Genomic DNA, 23,515 nt, shown 5'->3' on the forward strand with positions numbered 1-23,515 from the left:
ACAAGTATAATAATCATGAAGATTATTTAGATAATCTGTAAGATCAATGAAATTGGCCAGATATGAGAATTCTCATATTAAATAAATAATAAATGCGAATGCTATAACATAAGTTGATAATGTAATATGTTTTACTTAATGGAAACAGGAAATATGAAACATTAAAGTTGATGATAAGTTTTTGTGAGGTTAATTTCAATTTTTCTCGATCGTTTTTCGTGAGAAATTCCAGATTAGCTCATCGAAGTTATAAGCGCGTGACAAGTTTATTTAATAAACATAAGATAAACTACAGATATAATACGCATACTATTTGCTACTGGAGAAAGACGAGGGTTCCTCACGGTTGACGAGGAGTGCGAATTTCGCGAAATCCAATATAGCGAGTTTAATGTCGACGGGGTTATAGCCCTGCTGCCGTAGGACTATCTGAATCCACCGAGCTGATAAGACGCTTCTCACGATGGCTCGCGCAAGAAGGTGGGGTAAACGTAAAGATGAGAACGATAAGCCTACTGATCAAGTACATAAGTATTTATATCTACATATATGCGTTACCCAAAGGTAAAAAATGCATGTATATTTGCATAGGATAGATATCGATATAGAAATCGATATCAAGTTCTAGAATTCTTTTCGACAAATTGACAGTATATGACGAAAATTGGATTTCAAAATAGCTGAACGATATTGAATGAAAAATTCTTCCACATTTTTTTCATCTTCTTTAATAGCATCACGATGTGAGTCTTGCAATAAAATTTTGTCCATTTGAATTAAAGAATAAAATTGTGTAGTTTTCCTAAAATTTAATTTAAATATTAATGGTGTCTCAATATCAGAATTTAAAATTAATTTTCTTATTTTTCTTGTCTAGCTCTCTTGTCGTTATAGGAGAAGCGCGATAATAGAATTACCAGGAAAATTACGATTATAGAAAATATTTTAACATAACGAAAAGTCTGTTGCTGTTTCAAGAATCCTGTAACACGGTAGATATCTCGTATGACGAAAGATAAGAAGGGTACCATTTCTTATTTGCTTAGCCGCATTGAGATTGTTTAAGATATCACCGCTGATCTTTTTATACAGTCAGGGTTGACAGAGCGCAAAACTAAATCGCGTTAGTGTATGAATTTAATATTTACAGATGCGACACACGCATGTAGAGAACTATATTTTTAAAAAGAAACGCGAATGCGCGTGCAAGTCCAATGTGGAAGATATATGTATTATATTAAAAATATATACATTAAGATAAAGGATATTTCTTTAATAAATGGCGATGGGTCTCTTCTAATTGTGATTTAATTATCATATTGTCGAATAAATTAACAATTATGAAGTGTAAATATAAAGGGTTAAATATGAATATCGATAAAAAAAATTAAGAGAATTATATAAAGTTCTCTCTACATTTAAGATCTTATATGTTCAAATATCTGCAGAGAGTGTATTCAAATGTATCAATTCATTTGCAATTATAGACAAAATAAATAACACATTGCAATACGATAAAAAAAGAGAACAACGCTGTAATTAAAAATAATTGAAATAGTTAAAATAATAATTTGAAATATAAGCCCACGTTTCTTTTTAAGTTAATGGTTTCTATTCAAATACTTCTACATGTAATATTATATTATATTATATTATAAGTCATAATATTAAGTATTTCAACTATATTAAATAAATAAAAGACAAATATGTGTTATTAATGAGATGCTAATAAATAAATAATTATGTATAATTGCCAGATATAATAGAACAATGATTTCCAGTAATTTGTTTATAATAAGCAATTTAAAATTAAATATAAAAAATGTTTTCATTTAATTCCGTCTCAGCTGTTTTGAAATTTAGCTTCGTCACACACGCCATCGATTTAGCGAAACAATTTCAAAATTGTGTATCGATTTCCATATATATGGATCCATTTTACGCAACGCATATATTACGTAAATGTAATTATTTATTATATACAATTTTCGTAGTACATAGCAGTTATATTTTTATATTTATTATAATATCAATTTCCCATATAATTTCTATATAATCTCCAAATTTTATCTAAAACCTGCGTAACATGTATAATTTTTATCGTATAGAATTTAGCTAATTACACGTCACGGTAAAAATAAACAGCACACACGAAGCATCATTGGAGAAGATATGGAAATATCGAGCATGAGACGAACCGACAAACAATAACGTAACACACTTTCATTAGATAAATTTTTCATTAGAAAAAGACTCACTGCATCTTAGCGGGCGTAACAGACTGATACGCTTCGATATCTTCTCCTCTTCCTTCGTTGATGCTCGTCTTCGTTATGTACGGAGTAGAGGAGGCAAAGAAAAAAAGCGGTGCCGGAAAAAAAGAAAGGAGCCAGAGAGCGTCCCGTATCTGTCACCGGGCAGACAAGAACTGAGCGCAATATAATCTAACAGAGTGCACGAAACGTCAAGCCGAATGGAGTTGGAGGACCTCGAAGGTGGTCAGGATTTCCCCTTCTGCAATTCCTTCCCCACTCGAAGAGACCCTCCTGCGGTGACGGACAATTATCCCCACTTGTTATTTTCTACGTGTTTTCCCCTCCTACCGAGATATCACCGGCGCGATCACATTTCGCAGTGTACCCCAACTTTGCCTTTTCTGACGGAGTTCGTCACGAGAGATCCCCACCATCGTTATCGACTACTCAAGACGCCCCACTGTTTGACGTTCTCCACCGATTACGTCTCGTGGCGAATACTCGCTTTCGTCTTCGTCCTGTCTCGACTGCCGTCGCGACGCCACGGCATAGACGAAGCGACGCGACGTGTTTTTTTTTCTTTTATCTGACAGTTCTCTCACACACACACACACACACACACACGCACAATTAACAATATTTTAAATTTAAATAGATTTGATTTTTGAAATATTAAACTCCGGATTATCTGCGTAATTGCGATTTGAACAATAGAATATTAATTGTATTGAGCAATTCACAGTCGGATATTTAGAGTTTTGGAATAAAAAAACATTATGATACAAAATGAAAGTAATTGTCGAATGACAAATTGATGATTGTCGGAGTGCTTCGTGTAAAGTAAAATCTACCACGTGCCACTTCCGCCGGCATGCTCACATCGAAAGACTATGCTCGTAGTAAAGAAAAACAAATGTTGAAATTATCTTTAGGTGTAGAGACAGCTGCGTATTGCACGCGTATTGCATGTACCTCGTGATACCTTAGAATCGATACAATATGTATATAAATATTTTACATAAGAAATTGTAACAATTATGAGATTACGTAAAATATTTAACACTCATTGAAATTTTTAATTTCATGATAACTATTAAGTGTTTCAAAAAAATAAAAAATTGTAATATTACAATTTAAAAATTTGAAAGAAATATACGGATGGTATTGGTATAACAATAAGTACACCGAGAATTCATAACAAAAAAGTAGAAAGGTTAAACGATACGAGTTTGTCTGGTACGAAGGATTTCGTTCTATATGATTCGTAGAAAGGTAGTGTCGACGTGTGTGTATGTGTATTCATGAACTGTAAACTCTCTCAAATGATTCACAAACTTTGCACCACTATTAACGATCGCGATTTATGAATTCTCGAGTTTCTTTCTTCGTATTGTAACTTTGTTTTTCATAGATTTTTAAATTACTCAAACTATGCGTGTAGCATAGTTAATAAAATATTCTTATAACTAGCTCTCAGAAAAAAAGAGAAAGAGAAAAAGGAAATTTTAATTATTTTTTCATTATAACTGTATGTAGTTTTTTATTTATCATATATTATTGAGATATATTTCACTATAATATTAATTAATTCGTGTCAAAGTGTGTAACTATACTGTAACTAATCCTCTACTTCATCTTAAATTATAAGATTGTTGCTGGTGCTGTCATACTATAAGATACATTAGGATTATTAGACAATGATAGACAATTATGACAACGAAGATTAGTGTTATCTGATATCAGTAAAATCAACACCCTATTAATAACGAATAATTTTAATCTGCAGAATGTAAGATTTAAATAAATTTACGTAATCATTACATAAGAGAACGAACAATTTCTTTGCATTGGCGCAATCTCTCAGATCGGCCAAAAAGTATAACAAAAAGAAATAACGAAAAACGGATCACAATTTGTACTCGAACTTTTGCTATCAATTTAAAAGGTCGCGGCCCATGCACGTGTACAGTGCGTGAGTTAAGAAATACTTCATCTTTCTTTTTCCTCCTCCCTCTCCTTCTCTCTCTCTCTCTCTCCCTCTCCCTCCCCCTCTCTCCCTGCCCCCTCTCTCGCTCATTCTACATTTCTTCTCGATTACATCCGCCACGATGAAAGTGAGCGTAATCATCTGACTGTTCTCTTTTCGTGGAATTGCGGGGTAACAGTCAATGGGAATCTATCAGTCAATCGCATTCATCGGTCAATAAAATCTTATCGGATGCAGATCCGACGCATCAGATAAGACTAGCTATATTGATGGATAAAATTACGGGTAAAATAAATGAAGTTGCAAAAATAAATCTTTTCAAAAATAATTTTTTGTTTTGTAAATTCTTATTGAATTCGTATTTACCGTGAATTCATATTTGCCAAAGGTGCGATTCTTCCTTTACGCATTCCCATTTATTGTCACGTAATAAAGATAAATTCAACAGTTATTGTGCGCGCCGATCAAATGAATCAATATAGAACCATGGATATGACGCTTGACGCCTTTGACGCAAGTCTCGCGATGCAAGCAATCTGTCTCGTTCCCTTCCTAGAATCGGAGGGTGGCAAACAATGCGATCTGCGAATCATTTCGATCGGTGAACGAACCCTTATCATTAGCAAGCATCGGACATGAAGAAAAAAGCGCGAAGAGCAAAAGTCGTATGAAATCCGAGTAAAATTATCCCCCATTCGTTATTTAATTCAACCATCATCAATCTCAACATTTCTTGTTACTTGAGATACCGCGCGGCATCTTATAATTTAACCTATATATTAATTATTATCATAAACAGATTAGGGTTCCTTTAAAAAAAAAAAGTTAAAAAAAATTTCTGTCGACGAATGTAACAGGATGTAGAAGAAAAAAAAAGAAACTGTTAAAATTGTGAAACAACTAATTGACGATCAAAGACTGAAGGAACAAACTGTATCGAGAGGATCGTGACAGAGAGACGCGATCACCTTAGGATCTCGAGTACCTAAATTTAAGGGCTCGTGCCCGAGGAAAATCAACAAACATGGCAGTGAGGTGGGGACAATCCACGCTTTCATATGGTTGTTAGCATAGGGACGGGCAGTCTTCCGACGGTTGCGCTTTGTTTCGGGCTGTATATTAAGTATCGCCTACGCACACAGACCTGCGTGAAGCGGAATAGCTCTTAAAGCTCGCGAGTAAATATTTTTGCGCGCAGGAAAGGACTGTACGTTTGCATGGATGCAATAATCTGAGTATACGTCTTGCAGGATAGTGCGTTTGATCGTACCGCACTTCCGATAAAAATTATTTTTCAAGATAAAAATTTTTTATATCGTTGACGTAAAACACATCAAGGATGATAAACTAGCTAGTTCACAATTCATGTGTGTTCAATTGACCGATTCCTTTTAGAACAAATCACGATTTTAAAGCCTTCAGCATAAAAGCACCGAGATCATTCTCATTTATCTAACTGTAAACTAAATATAATTTAAATTCTATTTACGTATAAAAATTAACGTTAAAACGCAAAATTACTCATTATATTCTTATTCTGCACACAAGAATGACATATGTATCGACGTATGACAGATCGTACTATATCTCATATCTCAGAGACGGCTGAATAAGTTCCCGGTAAATGACGAACTTGGAACAAAATAATTTTCTATATGAGATAACCACAGATCTCGCATAAAAAAAGTACATTGTAACGATGTCAACGAACGATGCTACGCATACTTAACGATGCAATTTAATATTACATCGCTATTGATTTTTTTGTAAATGGTCTTCTAACAATAAAATGTCAATAGCACATCTATACGTCGCTTCAAAAGAAGACGTCGAAAATATTTCGCGTTCAATACTAGTTTATTTATTGATTTATTCTATTTTCGGCACTAAAATAAATAATTTTACCTTTAATTTTACCTTAACAGAGGATGATTTTTTTCTATAAACGAAGAAACGAGAAAAAAATATTGTTTCGCCAATAACGGGAATCAAACGATTTTGAAGTTAATTCCGTTCACACCTGGCACATTCGTCCGTTGCGTCACGTAACGATAACGATAACGATAACGATAACGATCGTCACTAACCTGGAGAGTGGGCCGCTGGGCGAATGTGGCGCGGAGGGGCCTTGATCGTGTTGGTCCTGATGATGATGGGGGGTGCCGGCGGCATGATGCGTGTAGATCGAGTCAATGTACAGCTGATCGGACACGCGCTCGGCTTCCTGCAATCCGTGATTGGTTTGCACCGACGGTGGTTGCATAGCCGTAAGATGCGTAAAAGATTGCAATCTGCCCTGTTCAGTGGGACTGTAACTCTCCTGGCCTTGGTGATGTGGCGACGAAAGACCCTGATCGTCGTGCGGACTATGACTAGAAGTCGGGGAGCCGCCGACGGTCCTCACCGATGGAGAACCGCCGCCAGTGCGGATCTGATGTTGCAAATAAGGCTCCTCGGACAATACGTCCTCCAGGTGGTGCGACGTATGATGATGATGATGATGATTACTGCCACCATTGCTGGACGTAGTGCTTGACGAAGTGAGATTCGGGAAGAGTACACCTAAATAATCACCCCGTGCACCTCTCATGGCAGCTGTAATGCCGCTCACCCCTCGATCCACGTCCTCGTCAGTTTCTTGGTGATGTTGCTGCGGATCCTCTAGATGACGATGAGCAGAGGATAGAGCGGTATGTTGATGCACCTCGGATAAATGATGATGATGATGATGATGCTGTTGTTGATGGTGATGGTGGTCCGTCGTAGTTGGTGAGAGCGTCTCGGTACCGTAACGATGCATCGTGGAGTGAGGCATGTGACTGTTGGCGCGGCGTCCCTCCGGCGTGATGGAGACCTCCGTCGGGTGCCGGTTATCCCCTCCCTCGGGAACCGGGACCTCTCTCGCCCTAAGCTGAACATACTGTTGTGCCTGTTGGTGATGGTGTTGCGGCGGCGGTGGCGGCGGCGGCGGTTGCTGCTGCTGCTCCTCCTCCTCCCTCATATCACCGCCCCCAAAACTTCGAGGGTTACAAGAAAATAAAAAGACTTTTTATTAACTAACATATGGTGGAATTCGGCGATTAATAATTTCGATCTTTCGATACATTTACAATGGTAATTTTTTTAGGTGCTCGCGCAATTAAAGAATTTGTTAATGACAATCCTTATAATACTAAAAAATTTGTCCTAAACATTTTTAATATTGCTTTAATATTATTGGAGAGAATCGTATATAATAATAAACATCATTCCAGAATAAATTTAGAAATATAAAAGAAAGGAAATTTCAAACTCCACGCAAACTGTAGTGAGGCAGTTCTGTTCCGAAACGCAATTGTAAAGGGGTGCAAAAAAATTCCGCTATTAAATTACGTTGTTCTACCAGTGTTTTATACAGAATATTTGCCGATACTTGATCAGGATATTTGTCCTGATTCACTGACCTCTCATGGATTATGTGTGTGGGTTGATAGTCGAGCTCATGAAGGGTATAAGTAGTGTTAGGATCTTCGTTGGCATGATCATCAGCAGCAGCGGCGACGGCGGCGACCGCAATAGCGACTGCTTCGGCACCGGTTGGTTCAACCATGGCGCCATTTTCCATTTCCGGCTGTCCCGCCTCTAGCACGCCCACACCGCTGTCCTCCTCTCCAGCCTCCCCGGTCGTCACATATGCCAGCTGTTGCTGCCGTTGCTGCTGCTCCTGCTGGCCGACTTCGTGCCCGATGACGTCCTCGCTCTTTATCGCCGTCGTCGCCACTGCTTTCCCTTCTTCCTCCTGCTTGATGATTGCCTCCCTGGTGGACTGCGACGCTGGTTCCGTAGCCCCGACATATCCGATCAAGACTGTATAATCGTCAAATCGAATCATTGGATATCTCACTTGATAGATTATGAATATATTTAAATCTAAATTAAAATGAACAATCTTAGCTATGCGCACGTACACCGTAGCTATGTACTTTTGGAGAGCGCATAAACGGAGATAAACGACATCGAAGCTATCAACAATAAATCTAGTACTATTTTTTATCTTAAGTTTATATTATAAAAACTAATGAAAAATTAATAATTTTTCAAATTATGTTATTCTAATTTACAACACAAAATTCTATGAAAGTAAATTATGTGGTTAAACTATCAAGAGTACAGAATATTAATATTTTACATTTAATTGCTGTAAATTCTTGCAGGACATTTCTATTAAAAGATATTATACCGTGAAGATGATATCATTGATACTTTGTTTTATCTTTTTAAGTATAAATTGGTTATTTTTTAAACAGCTAAAATAAGTATGATCGGTGGTAACAAGTTGCATAACCATGTCACAAGGTTCCGAAACGTAGACTGGGTATTATGAAACTGTTAGGGGGAATGGATTTCGATAGAAATTATTCCTTTTTCCCTGTAGAAAACACGATAGAAAGCTAGAAAATAACTAAACAATTCCCTGATTCGCGTACACGTTTTCGTAGCATACTTCTTCATGTGTAAAAGGCAATGTCGTAAAAAACGACAAACAGCACATGTTTAAAGAAAACGTGTTCATTAGCACCCAACATTTCGGTATCCGCTCCAAAAGAAATGTTTTTCTATTCTCTTTTGTTTTTCAGCGCATAATAATTATGGTCTCATATGTAATTTATTACCATGCATGGTTATTTTCCTAAAAGAAATAATAATATTTAATGTTGCAAAATTGAGGAAAACAATCTGCTTCGATATTTTTCCTGAAAAAAAATCTATTCTTATTTATTAAATTAGTCGGAAACTCTTGAATTGAAATTAGAATCTCGAGCTAATACTGTGTGTTTATAAAATATTAATTATAAATTTATGCAACATGTATGTAAAACAAAAAGTTTTTGGTTTAACTGACCAGCTGAAATGGATGAATTGTTTCGGTTACATGCCCGTTTTACTTTACAATCGAGTAACCGCGATCACATAACCGCGCAATAAAAACCGCAAGAATGTTGAAATCGATCGAGATTCGACAGAGGCATAGGACACACTGCGTGATGACATCAAGAAACTGTTGCTAGCCGGTGCGTTACAAAAATAACCACGTGCTCTTATCTACGCGTCGTTATAGTGGTGGCACACGCACTCACGCACTCACGCACTCACGTACAGATGGACACTGCATGCATATACAAAGAAACGAGAAGGAGAGAGTAATAGAAGGGGAAAGAGAAACGAAGCTAATAAGAGTAAAGAAACGAAGAGAATGATTTCGACGAGCTGTTCTCTCTCTCTTGGGACGATAAAAATATTATTTTTAATTATCGAGGGGTTCACGCGTATCATGTTAGGACTAACGAGCACATATGTAGTAATCCTAATAGCCTTCTCAATTTTATTTATTTATTTAAATCTCTTAATATGTCGATTCTCGAAAATTCTATATTTCAAATAATTAAAACGAAATGCGGCATACTGAACGTACACTTTCGCGCTCTTAACAGACCATTGTCTGACCTCGAACGATGTAATATGGGTCGATCGTGACGATTTGATGTGTAACTCGATTGTCCATGCGGCCGCTGAGTAATCGGCCGCATTGAACGTGCGGCACATGAGGGAAAACCTCAGGAATGTCACGTGCGCCCCGTAAAACCGATCTGATCCTAGCTCGTGACTTTGCTCATCCGACAAAGTTCAGATATCATCGTGCATCTGACTATGACTAATATTTATTTCTATATTGAGAGAGAGAGAGAGAGAGAGAGAGAGAGAGAGAGAGAGAGAGAGAGAGAGAGCATTCGTTTAAAATTGTCCAAGCTGAATTGTTGTGTGAATCATCAAGTATTCGGCGCAATATGAAAATTCCCACAACTTTACTTTATTTAAGGTTTATTATTTTTTCGTCCAAAAAGTAATAGAAATTAAAAACAATTAAATTGCGGCTTCGAAAGTTATCGTAATCATCTACCACCTTTTTACTCGCTCTCTTTGACATGCTTTTAATATTACGTGAAAAACAATTTTTGTATACATTAATTAATTTACATATTGATATATATATATATATATATATATATATATGTATATACTCTTAAAAATTGTACTTTATCTTTATATGAATCTGAATGATAAAGTATCTTTCGCTCGAAGAATGCACAAGATTCAATAGCGACTTCATTCAAGCTACCGCTACTTAATATCACCCCTGAACGCGGTATATCGACCGTTTAACATTCAACTGACCTTATTGACATTACCTAATCGAATTGGAAAGGTCAGGCTCATTGGATTATCTGTCGCTGCCGCTCGGCGAATTCTATTAAAAAACATATTTTTGCACAAAAGGTCCAAGTACAGTTCGCTTTGACCAACCTCTGAAATAATGTAAATAAAATGTACGTTTGTACGGGGTAGTCTGACGCGTTACCGATAATATACTGCCCGTCAAAGATTACTCTTTCGACATCAAAAAATAACGTGCGATTATGCGAATTGTAGGTACTTAATTCCTTTTTAATTCTTTAATAAATTTTTTTAAATTAAAATTTGAAAATTAAATTTTAAATTTGGCTTTTATAAAACGCACTGTTTATAAAAACTTTAGATAAAAAACTTTAAAGATCAACGGAAAGGAATTAGCCGCCCCCATCGTATTATCTATAACGAAGAGATGCAGAGCTGCGACCCCGATTAATCATTCAATGGAAAATATACGCGACGGACATGTGCGGTTGCAGTGAAGAGGACCTTCTTCATTGTTGCAATAGTAAAACAAATGGTCGATGTGGACGACAAAGAAATGCGCGTAATCAACTTTAATTTTATAATGGTTGATATTATATTAACGCTTTGAGTGTCATGTCACCCCTATCTGGGTAACGCGTAAATTTCCGCATAGGCTGTCATCCATTTGTGAGTGACGGTTTTATTTACCCGACGATTAAAGGTATTTTTACTAAATATTTAAGACATAAAGAAATAATATAAATTTTATTGAGACATTAAGAAAGGCAATAAAATATTAGATTTATTAAGTTCAATCAGTCGAAATCAGCTTGGCACTCAAAGTCTTAATCGAATATCGTTTCCTTATGTCAAACCAATATCCCTTTACCTATAAAGTTTCATAATTTATATATTTCATCTTTTTTTGTACGTATGTCTTTCTATAAGTTTTTCAATTTATAGATATCATAAAAAGAGACATTCCCTATATTAATATTTCATAAGATTTGCTTATCTTTAATATTAATTATCGCTCTATCATACTTATATCACGTTGTTTTTTTTTAATAAACCTGTATTTCTTCAGACTGTTAATTGCAGTGATATGCAAGGTGCGCGTAATATAATGATTGAAATTATTTCAGCACGAGAGTTAAGCGTTTATTATCCCTGGAGATATACGCGAGAATTGATGGTACCACTTTCCTGAACGGTAGCCGCGGAGAGTGAGTTTCAGAGTCACTGGACGAGCGGAAGAGGTTTTGTACATCGAGGCCAGAGGTTGCTCTTATCTTCCAGACCCCCACAAAAACAGTCTCTGTTATCCGCAATACGAACGAACATGGTGCGTATATATATCGATGCGTTTTATGACGAGATTTTCAGAGATTGAATAGCCCCTTTATCTCTATCTTTCGAGCCCTCATCTTTTTTTCTTTTTACTTTCTTCCTCCTTCTATCTTTGTCTGACGAAATATTTAACCGTAATATAGTTTATAATACGTACAATAAATTTAAATAAAAAAGTTATTTAGATAAGATAAAAATTGTAATAATAGAAATATATAGCGTAGGTATTCACGTTTTATCTTAAAATCGAAGGAGAAAAAGAAGAAGAGGAAGAAAACAAGAAGACTCAAGAGAAATAAGAATAAAGAGAACTGTTCTTACATATTTCATAATTTTGTTAATTTCTTTCCTTATCTATACCTATTAGAATTTAACAAGATAAAATAAAGACATTGGAAGAACAGGGGGTGCATTGTGGGTAGATGAGGTGAGGTGAGGTGAGGTGAGATAGTTGTTGGATAGGTACGATGTTGCGCCGTTGAGGTATGGGTGCGTTCTGCCTATTTCCGATAAGAAGAAGGCCAGGTGTACATCGTGTTTCTCGTGTACATCGTCCACGAGGGTGACATATTCTCGGCATGTCATTTGTAAATTTGTAATTTATAATCTGTGAATCAACATTCATATGTGCGCGCAAAAAAAATGATTCACACGGTGATTGAGTCGCCTGCGTTTATTCCAAACTGGCACGTATAAAAAATGATAAAGAGAAACGTATGTATCATCGCACGGCGATCAACATATTATAAACGATTAATACGTATTAAAAATTAACAATTTTTCATAAAATTAAAAATTAAAAATATATTTAAGTCTCCGCTAAGTATCCTGTATAATATTACTTTTGATAGCGAGATTATTACGTTAATTTTATTTAATAAAATAATTTTTTTATCTCTTTTGATGACTCTATTCGCAATGAATCAAAGACAAATCGTCATATTCGAAACTGCTTACGCTGCTATATTCGCCATCGGAGTCGAGCGTCGTCACAGTGTCTGCCGCTGAAGCTGCACCGACGACTGTGACTGCTGTTGCAGATTAGGCTACTATGCGACTCTTAAAAGGCGATAGAAAGCCCGCAATCGCGGTGTGTACTCCGCTCGCCGTACGCACGCTTATGATAACTGCTGGCAGTAGAAATAGAAGATAATGCAATCGCTGTATAATCATACGTAACTCATTCATCCCGCGGCTCAAGATAGAGCTAATCTGCTTTACGTTACGTTTTCTCGTATCCTTGACAATTTTGTGTTAATTTTTGCTCATAGAGTATCTACTTCAAGTACATTTAAACAATTTGAAGATAAAAAAAATGATAAATCTAGTTTATTAAATTTTTTACAGTTAATGAATTGTAAAACTTGTTATATATATCAAGCATTAACTAAATTTGAGTCCAGGACCCAAAATCTATAATAAGATCGTTTATTGGTCCCCTCTGAACCCTTCCTTTTATCTGAAACATTTTTCGAATAAGCCAATACTTTCTGAAATATAATTGACGGGGACAATTTGTACACGAAATAACTTATTACCCTGTATAATATTATGCAAATAAAAATTGTAATTAGAAAAAATGCGTAAGAAGAAGCGCAATAAATTAAACCAAAATTTTTTATTTTATCTATTTTAAAAAAGAAACATTGCGCGTAATTTAATTTTTATATAAAACAGAAAATGCACATGTTAATTCCGTAACTTTAATGAAGAGGAATCGATGTTTATACATGTCATATAAATACGGTGATTGGCCAATGCAAAACCACAAATAGATCGTGATAAATCATTCACGTTTTGTGATCACAACGACACCTCGGTATCTTAACGCGGAGCCATACAAAACTACTACCTCAACCCGATAAAATGTGATAAGGCTGATAAGGTGATACGAGACGGCACGCGACCACGATATATGTTTCTCACACTTGCACGTGCAGACAGTGCGAAAGAAAAGAAGAAACGATCTAAGGCATTTTAGCATTACCGCATCGATTATCATTATCATTATATTTATATTCCTCTCGTATGTAAAAATGTGATAATATTCTCTATCATAACAAATACATATAAAGAAAACAAAATTATCAAATAAACTATGATTTTACAATGAGAGCCTATAAAATTATTATTATCATTATCATTTATAATAAAATTTAAGAATACAAGATTTTTTGTAAATAAATTAATATCTATTAATATTAATAGATATGTATTATTACATAACAAGAAAGAATTTATTCAAAACTTTTCTAATGATTATCAAGTTAGAACATTTCTCACTTTCGCACATCTATCCTTTTCTCCCACATAGACTTAGAAATGTGCATTCGATTAATTATCATCAGATAATTAAATTAGGATTATCTATTGCATAAAAGAACATTCTCTCAGATTAACGTTCGTCTCGACGTTTGATTTCCACAATATTTTCGTGACATTTCGCGACATGACATACAAATGAAAAGAAAATAGGACTAACCCAATTAGCAACTGCCAGACGAACAATGAGCTGTGGCTTTATCACGCAGTTTCTGCGCACAAACAAAGAAGACGATCGTCGATGACGAAGGAAATAAGACGAGAAAGACATCGCGCCAATGGAAATTTCGCTGCAGTTTCGAAGACTGCATTGTACGACAAAAAGGAAGACATGAAATGAGTGCATTCTATTCTCGATCATACTAACTCAGAGGCCTTTGAACTTTCTCTCTTTCTTTTCTTCTTTGATTAATCGTTGTGGATTTAAGGAAAACTGAATAAAATGTAAACAAAAAATCAAATTGCTTCTTTTTTTAATGTTCTTCTTTTAATTTTAAAAATTTATCTATGTAGAAACTAATTCCTTAATTTCATCAATAATTCAATTTTAATATAATATTATCAAAGCGCTTAAGAAATAAAAGAGAAAACATTCTTTAAAGAAAAATAAACTTGTGGAAATAAACTCTGGAAATAATCGCATAAACGTTTCTAAAAAAATAAATACGCAGATTGTCAAACTGCCATGCATATTAATTATACTTTACGCATAGAATCGAATTTCGACGAGTTCGACAAATTTGTTAATAATCCGAAATATGTTGTTAAAACGCGAGACGCATAATCTCGCTAATAAACTTGCTGAATACACGCGTGTCAGCTATTAACTATCTGACGCAGGAAGCATCAGGTTCGCGCTAATGAGCTTGAACACACCTGCGACTAAAAGGCGGTACGCAGTTATCCTGAATAAAACGATTGCCTAATTAAATCTTCTACGGAACACCACTCGTGATAAGCTAGATTGATTGATCAGTTTATATACCGCAAGAATAAGTTTTTGATAAATAATTAGTTCGGTTAGAATACTATATATATATATCAACGAAAACGTGCAAAGATACATTTTTTATATTATATTATCTACAGTTTCAAAGTAAGTTTTTAAAAAATATTTATATTATGAAATTATAGTCACTAACTTCCTGTTAATATTATTTTAAAATTTTATTAACATGCTAATTTTATGATTATTTGCTACTAAAACTTGGCATTAAAACCTCATGTTAAATACGATTTACACATCACATTTATATTTTAGTTTATCAACTTGTTAATTTATTATAAAATTGTATTAATAAATTTCATATTTTTAATTAAAGCTGAATCGTGAATTATTAATAATCTACTTATCTCGACACAGATTAGGAAGCTTAATCAGAAGCGAAAAAGACTAGATGATCAAAATTCCAACTTTCTTTCAAAGCGCTAAATCACGCATCATTTTGAAGTTAATGGGTAATAAAACGAAGAACCCCAAAAAGCTACAGATCGGCTGGGAAGCATCAGCGAACTGCGACAGACTCGACATGTTCATCTCGTTTTCTTTTCCCCGAAATCCACTTTTTCTGATGTCAAAAGGATTAACCGTTCTCATGAGAAAGTTGGTTGACGTAGCTTAATCCTACATGCACTTTGAAAGAAACACTAAATACAAAAGATGCACTTTTCTTATAGAACTGATTTCATTATAGGAAATGCGCAGGGAGAGATATTTACTGCAAATTTATAAATGTATTCAATAGTATACTTAATTTTATACGGTTTAATTTCCAACTACAATAGAAAGAAGAAAGTTTCAATATTTTTAAAGATGTCTTTTAAAAGTTAAACATGCAATTTTTAATTCATCACATGCATAATATTGAAATATTCCATAACAGTCGTACAATATTTTAATGAAGTCAGATTTCATGAAAATAATCCTTTTATTTCTCACACACTCTCAATTGATTTCTAAATTGATTTCTGATCAAAGTTATAAAACTATCTGTATATCCCATGAGAATATGAAACTTCATTCTGATTATCTCATCTGATACGTGTTTTGACACGAGATTCATATAATATATCTATCAGGCTTTGTGGTATATATGGAATATCGACAGATATTCGTTCGTCAAGTCAAAATTAACAATTTACTGATAAATTGTTTCGTTTCAGTTTGAGAAAAGCTTCTTGCGCGCAAGATGAGGAAAGAGAAAGACACATATATCATATATGTAACAGTTGCGAGAGCGGGAGCGAGAGCGGGTCGTGAAAGGGTCACTAACCGCTATTTATCTCGAAGACTCTACTCTCTTTTATCTTTGCCTTTATTATAAACAACCTCGAGTCTGTTGATTTATAGACTACTTCTCGCTCTATTTAGTCTAAGTACCAATAACGAATGACTGGAATTTATTTGCGAGTTCCCGCATTGCTACAAAGAAGCTGTTTGGTTTCTTGAAGCAGACATTTATAATTATTATAATTCTCATCATGAATATATTGTATTTCTAAGAAAGAGATTTTATCGCGCCAATCTTACCCAAAAAATTATATATATATATAGATAGCTATCTTATTTCTCTTGATAAGAAATTAATTCTTTGAATACTATGGGTAGGTACGTACATGCGCTGAGCGCTCAGTTAAAACGTTATCTACACTATGGCCTACACACATTCATGTACGCATTCAGCGTATATTTTTTCTAATTTTTTATTTCATCTATAAAATAATTAATACTAATAAATAAATAATATCATGAGCTTAAAGTAAATACAAGTATTTTGGTAAAAGCGAAGCTTCAGCGTCGCGCTATTCCGTACTTAAAAGATTAAGTATGTAACTGTTACGTAATTTATTTCTTAAAGCAATGTCTCATCTCAAGATACCCCAAAATGAATTATTTTGTGCGTTTTAATGTGGCCATAGTTCAGGAACACGAACCACGAACCACGAACCAGACACGGCCCTAAAGACGGCTCGTGAGTCCTCTTTGTATGTACAATCCGGTGCAGGACATTTCGACGAAGGAAGGTAAGCAAATATTGAGAGCGGCGCGGCGTGCGGAAAAGACGCAGAGCGGTTAAAGTTATTAGCGACGTCTTAAAGAAAGAAACAATGTCGACCAGGTGAGAAAGAAGGTGCCATAAACCAAACCGGAAGCGGGGTGTCAGCCGAGACGAGCCAGGATATTTGCCATTTCCTCATGGGCTGGTAGACATTTTTTCCTTAATTGTCCTCGCGCGCCGTCGTGCTCGCGCTATTTACTTTCTTTCGCCTTGTAAATAAAGACAAGAATTTTATGAAAAAAAAATTCGTAATTTCAGCATTTTCGTTTAATAATTCGTAAGAAAACAATGAGTATATGGTATGAATATAAAATTATTCAATATAAAAAATATCGATATATAGGAATGCTGATTCAAATAATTAGAAACATGTAATATATAATATATAATATATAAAGATATTGATTCAAATAATTAAGTTGCTCTCGCATAAGTTGCGCTGAACTTTAGCGTAACTATAAATTTTCAAAAATTTTTCATAGTAGTAAAAGTCTTTCTCTTTAATCTCTTTCTATAATCATAAATTTTTATATCTGTAACAATGTAACAGTCTTATAAATATAAAACTTTGTATTCGGGCCTTTTATGTGGACATCCGCTGCGGCATTTCAGTCGGAGATTTGTCGACAGGTTTCCTTCTGTCTCCCTCTCGTGATGCTGATGAGTTTCAGCCGTTATGAGCCGCGAAACAACGAAACACAGACAGCGTGGCGTAACGCGAGAAGGGCACGAATCGCGCACAACGGGGTGTTTAAGTATCCATCGTTCCTTTACACCGGCATCTTTTGGCCCCTTCTTTTTTTCTCTGTAAGATTGCCGCTCACAATTTAAGCGCCACTTCATAAACGACCCTTCAAAAGATTATCAACAAACTATCCTCCAGTTTCTAGATATTATACACTTCGCGCATATCCGACGCTCATGCACCAAGAAATTCGCTTATGCATGTAAATTTATGAAATTTTTAACGTACGTGTATAAAGCGTTTTATTTAACTTTTGCAAAAGTTGTCTCTAACGATAACGGGGTGTATTTCAAAATTAATTGTTCGCGGCTTATTGCCACTTGCGGTTTCGTCACGTTAAGTTATAATTGTAATTAAAAAAGCGTTCTAATTGTCACGAAATTACTAAAAATAAATGGAATTGCCGATTGCCGTTATCGGTTCTTCAGACACTTCGATAAAGCCTCTTGAGGAGAACATTCTTGTGAGTGTTTTTGAATTGATGAACAACATGAAAGAAGCTTCGAGTCTTAACGTATCCTTTCCACAAGACGCAATATTTCCATGACGTCTGTAAGAATCTGACGCATTTCAAAGTACTCAAGCTTGGTCGCTAATGGCTTATCTACCATGTTCGATGAGAGCGACGAAAACTTAACAGCTTGCTTGGGAGTTTATTACATTTCTAATGGCCTATCAACCAATTCTGCGTTATCGCGACTTTCAGAAACACGCGATTAATATCTCGAGTACTTGCCGCGCTTCTAGATTTCTATATAGACTGTGAAACAGAGATAAACATATTTATGCTGGATACGCCGCGCCGCGCCGAAGTTACTAATTTCCACTCCTAGATCTTGATAGAGGTGACACGAAGAATCGTTGAACCCGATCTCACGAATTCTCTGCGAGCATAGGAATTATGGAGTTCGAGAAAGGTCATCGTGTCGATATTTTATAAGTCGTGCGTAACTCCATTTACGAAATGGTCGCGCTACGAGTGTAAGAAGGAACAGAAGGGATGAAGGGCGAGACGATGATCAGAAAGGATCGGTTTCGGAGTCAAAAGAAAGCAGTAAATCAGTCATCAGAAGGTCGTAGGTCGTGAGCGGTGCCCTAGTATATTCACATCCACCACGTAATAGGGTATTAGACCGAGGGGACTTTCGAAATCCCGTAATCCGAAGATCGCAACTGAGAATGAGAGACCCTTATTAGGCTCGGCCTGATATTATTTTACGCCACTTAGGCTCCGCGATCGTTCCCGAATATCAACGAGATTGCCAAGGGAATATTTCTACCACTGATGCTTTCTACCAAAAAAATTAATTGCTTCAAAAATATATAATCACATTTGATATTGTAGTATCTATATGTATAATATATATTACAAAAAGAGAGAGAGAGAGAGAGAGGGAGAGAGAGTTTCTCTTTAATAATAAAATCTAATTTTTTATCTTAATTTTATCTAATATATTAAAATTGCATCTCACGCGGAAAAATCTTTTGTGTAAAGTAAACTTTAAATATTTGCTTGAAAACAAAAACTAGATTTCTAAACTAGTTGAAAGCTCAAATATTTTTTAACCTGACAGTCCATTATATTATCATTCCTATGCTTTTTAGACACGGTAATACCTATGACAAATCGAAGACGAACCCTGTCTAAATATATGTATATTGAAAATTCCGGAGAAACCAGACCATTTTAGAAAAACTTTTCTATTCTTCTATATTATCTGATATTTGTGTTCATAGCAAAAAGGATTAATACCTCTTCTAAAGATAACTTTCAGGGTTACACAGGGTGCTTTCTTTTCTTCGAACGTACTCCATCTCGCTACAAGTGACAAGTGCGTAAAGACTATAATGTGTAAATCATATATAATTAACCAACTGTTGTTAATCGTATATAACTAACCAACTATTCTCAGTAAAAAGACAATACCAATTATTAAATCAGCTCTATTACATTACTTTAAAACTCTTGTGATGTACCTTTTATTTCATTCAAAATGTACTTGAAAATATTGAGTCGTATGCGAGTCGTAGGGCGAAAGAACGAATATAGAGAATGGAATATAGAAGGGGACAACAAATCGGTACAGGGGGCAAAGGAGAGCAAAAGAAGCAGACGCATAAAGAGGAAATATTTGCGTTGCAGGCAGTCGGGCAGGTTTACGGTACTTGCTGGCTTGCCAGCAGCTCTGACGTCACATCCTGCGTGGGCGGACATCCGGTTTTGCTGCCGGACTCCTGCCCCAGAGCGATAACAAAATCTACTTTAAAAAAAAGGAGAGTGAGAAAAATAAAAGAGAGGAGGGAAAAAGAATACTCATGCTGCCACGATCTGTCCCATCCTTCGATGATACTAGCATGAAGTTGCTACTAATTATTATATTCATTTAAAATTTGCAACATGTGAATAGGAATATCTAGTTTGTTTTAATTTTAAATAGTCATAATTGAAAGTAATGTTTTAGTATGACAAAAGTGTTACAAAAGTAATATGCATCAATCAATCTATACTTGCTTCCAAAATATTAAAAATGTTTAAATAATATTTAAGTTCAAAAGTTAACATTAAAGTTCTTTTTATATATTTTTAATATACAAAATTTTTTATATATTGCTTTATTTTTTTTAACGATTATAGATATCATATTATAACTCGTCAATCTAAGATTTTCGTATATAAACTTTCCTTCGCTAGAGTTTATTAAATGTAACACGGTTTAATACCTATATTAGCAATAGAGACTTCTTCGTGGGAAGTTCGCGAAGACACTCCCACGATCGTAACCGGAAATCATGGCGCGTTTATCTATCAAACACGTCCGTATTGAGCACGTTACGCATTTCTGGTCAAACGGGTCTGACCGCCTTGCTGGGCCGTACCGAGCATTATTACTTAGTCGCCGCTTTTCGCGCGGAAACGACGAAAACATAACAATTAGGGTCCGTGTTATCATTAGGATAACGTCCTCGTTGCTCTGGACGTGCCTTCCGCGTCGAAACGCTCGATAATCCGATGTTTTGTGGCTAGACACTTATAGCTGCAAATCCACCCGTATGGTTCAACTCGTTTTTTGTTACTAAAAAATCAAAGTGGCAATGGTTTCTCAGTTTTCAAGTTCAATAATTTATAATAAAAGGCATCATGTCGTAGATATCAAGTAGTCGATGTTTATCAGTAAATTTGTTGTTAAAATTAATTTCGCAAATTGAATAAAGCTAAAAATATGTGTTATATATATATATATATATATATATATATATCTTATACATACCAATTATATATACGCAAGCTTTTAAATTTAAAAAACCTTTCTTATTAAGAATTTAAAGAAGCGACTAGACCTGCGTCTGTGTATTGTATTCTTATACATATATATACATCATATATAGGTATATCTTGGCACAGGTTGCAAATCTTCGTTAAAAAAATACCGTGAGAATTAGCTAAAAGGAATGCGAGTGAAGGGACCAGACAGAATTTTACGGGAAACCCCGATTTTTTTCTACACAGTCGACCGTTTGGCGCACATAAGTTTACGGTGCCTAAACTGACGTGGCGACGCGACGACTAGCCGGTCGCCTCTCTCTCAAGAAAGGACGATGACAAATATTTGTCCCGTTATTATTTAATGGCAGTGCTTTTTGTTGCGTAGGATTAAGATTTTATGAGACCTCTCCATAAAAAGAGGAACGTACGGACCATTGGTCGTAAAAGAATGGAAACATCACCGAGACTTAAAGAATCTGCATTGTTAGCAACTACGCGTTGCAGCTGCAAATGCGCAATTTTTTACTTCTCTTGATTGAATTATATTTTAATAAAGAATACCAAAGGGATTTTTAATAAAGATAACACTAACGTAATATTATGATATATCTAATATAATTTTCTAAACATGATATGAATCAATGAATCATATATATTTCAGTCTAGTATTAGCTTCACTATTAACATATTTGAAATGCTCTCGAATCACGCTTTGTTTGCGCTATATATGTAAATGTATATGTGTAGTCTATATATATATAAAAAATTAATCATTATATTTTAAACATGTATGGTTTATCATTGCGCAAAAAGAAAGATAAAAATATAATATTTCAAATTAATTTTTTCTGAAAAAATAATATCGGGACTTTGCCTGAAAAACTGCAAATGTCACGTGGCGTTGTTCATGTCGTGAGTCACAGATGGCATTAGCTCGCAGAACAGCAATGCATTGTGCATATATGACGTGCATGACGACGTCGTATTCGCGCGACATATATGCGCGAGTGCGATGCCGCACGAGACCGCACCGAGAAGCGCATTGCGTAAATGCAGTTACATGCAGCGGCGAGTGCGGAGTGACCAACGGTAGTTAATCTCCTCCGAAATATTCGGTTGCAAGGAATTTTTCAGAGAAATCGAGTTATTGAAATTTTTCAGTTTACTTTATTACAACTTGCCGACAAAACTTTCGATAAAATTAAAAAAAAAACTACAAAATTTTATATAATTTTATTATTAATAAGATGGAAAATGACATATAGTGCATTCATTATAGTGCATTAATTAAATTACATTTGTTCCATTGCGCATCATTTAATACGTTATATTATGTCTGTTTACTGACATCAGCATTAATTCAGCGATTGTTGAAATATTTGCATCGTTCATGAATTGATAATTGATATAAAAGTTGGATATATTATCGCTACTAATGCAGCAACTATGAAATAATTTAAAAATAAAATTGACGTTGATTGTGTCAAAGAATGTTCCTTGTGCTAACGCGCTTCTGGCGCAACGAATTGAAAATCGTAACGCGCGTTGACGTAAAGGTATAGAACGCGAAGAGCGGGCTTATTTTCCCGTTGGAACGATCCGTATTTCTCGCATTAATTATTGCTCCAAGTCGATCGCCTTTACACCGGTATTACACGCGGAACAATCGCGAGTCACGACATTTCCTTATGGAACCCATAAAATATTGCACGGCAGTTTGTTATAATACCTCGTACGCTTTCCTACGTCCTTCTCCCTCGATTTACCGTCACCTTCGTTCCCCCCCACATCAGTGATTCTCATGCCGTCTCTTTGACACCGATTTTAATCGTGTTAAATTAGAAACTCTCAATACCATTTTTTAAATTATATAGCATAAATTTTTCTTCAATTAATTATAGTTGATGTAAGTTGTATATTACATAAAAAAATAACATCATTTTTTGTTGAAATATGCGCGTGATACTACTTTGTGAATATAAAACAAGCTTCTCTATAATACATCTGAGCAGCAATAGTAATCAATGTTACTTAAGGCACAAAATCTGGAAATATTTGAATAATGTCATATTTATCGCAAAATGCAACGTATCATAATTTCCAATAACTGATTAACATCCCTGCATACAAGAGAAACAGCTCACATCGTAGAACGATTACTGTGTTTTGACAGGCTGTACGTTACATGTCTGGTACACGCAGATAACCATATGAGTCTTGGGGGCGTTTTCAGGGGCGGCTTTGGTTCCTGAGGGACTGATATATAATACAGACATACGAAGAACTTTGTTCCAAAACATGTAACGAATAAAAAAAGTTTCCCTCCCTCTATCTATC

At 35.2% G+C, this 23,515-nt stretch overlaps 1 protein-coding gene across 3 annotated transcripts in view; it reads right to left on the reverse strand.

Moving 5' to 3' along the window:
• Positions 1-23,515, reverse strand: part of LOC139820719 (uncharacterized) — a 55,991-nt gene that overhangs the window by 18,079 nt on the left and 14,397 nt on the right. For all 3 annotated transcript variants that reach the window (XM_071791183.1, XM_071791184.1, XM_071791182.1), the window contains exons 3-4: positions 7,686-8,088; positions 6,330-7,259 (exon numbers count right to left, since the gene is read on the reverse strand). In XM_071791183.1, coding sequence (XP_071647284.1) covers positions 6,330-7,259; positions 7,686-8,088 — 1,333 coding nt within the window. The remainder of the gene's footprint in view (positions 1-6,329; positions 7,260-7,685; positions 8,089-23,515) is intronic.

Source organism: Temnothorax longispinosus, chromosome 10, assembly GCF_030848805.1.
Source record: "Temnothorax longispinosus isolate EJ_2023e chromosome 10, Tlon_JGU_v1, whole genome shotgun sequence".
In the NCBI taxonomy this organism is placed as follows: domain Eukaryota; kingdom Metazoa; phylum Arthropoda; class Insecta; order Hymenoptera; family Formicidae; genus Temnothorax; species Temnothorax longispinosus.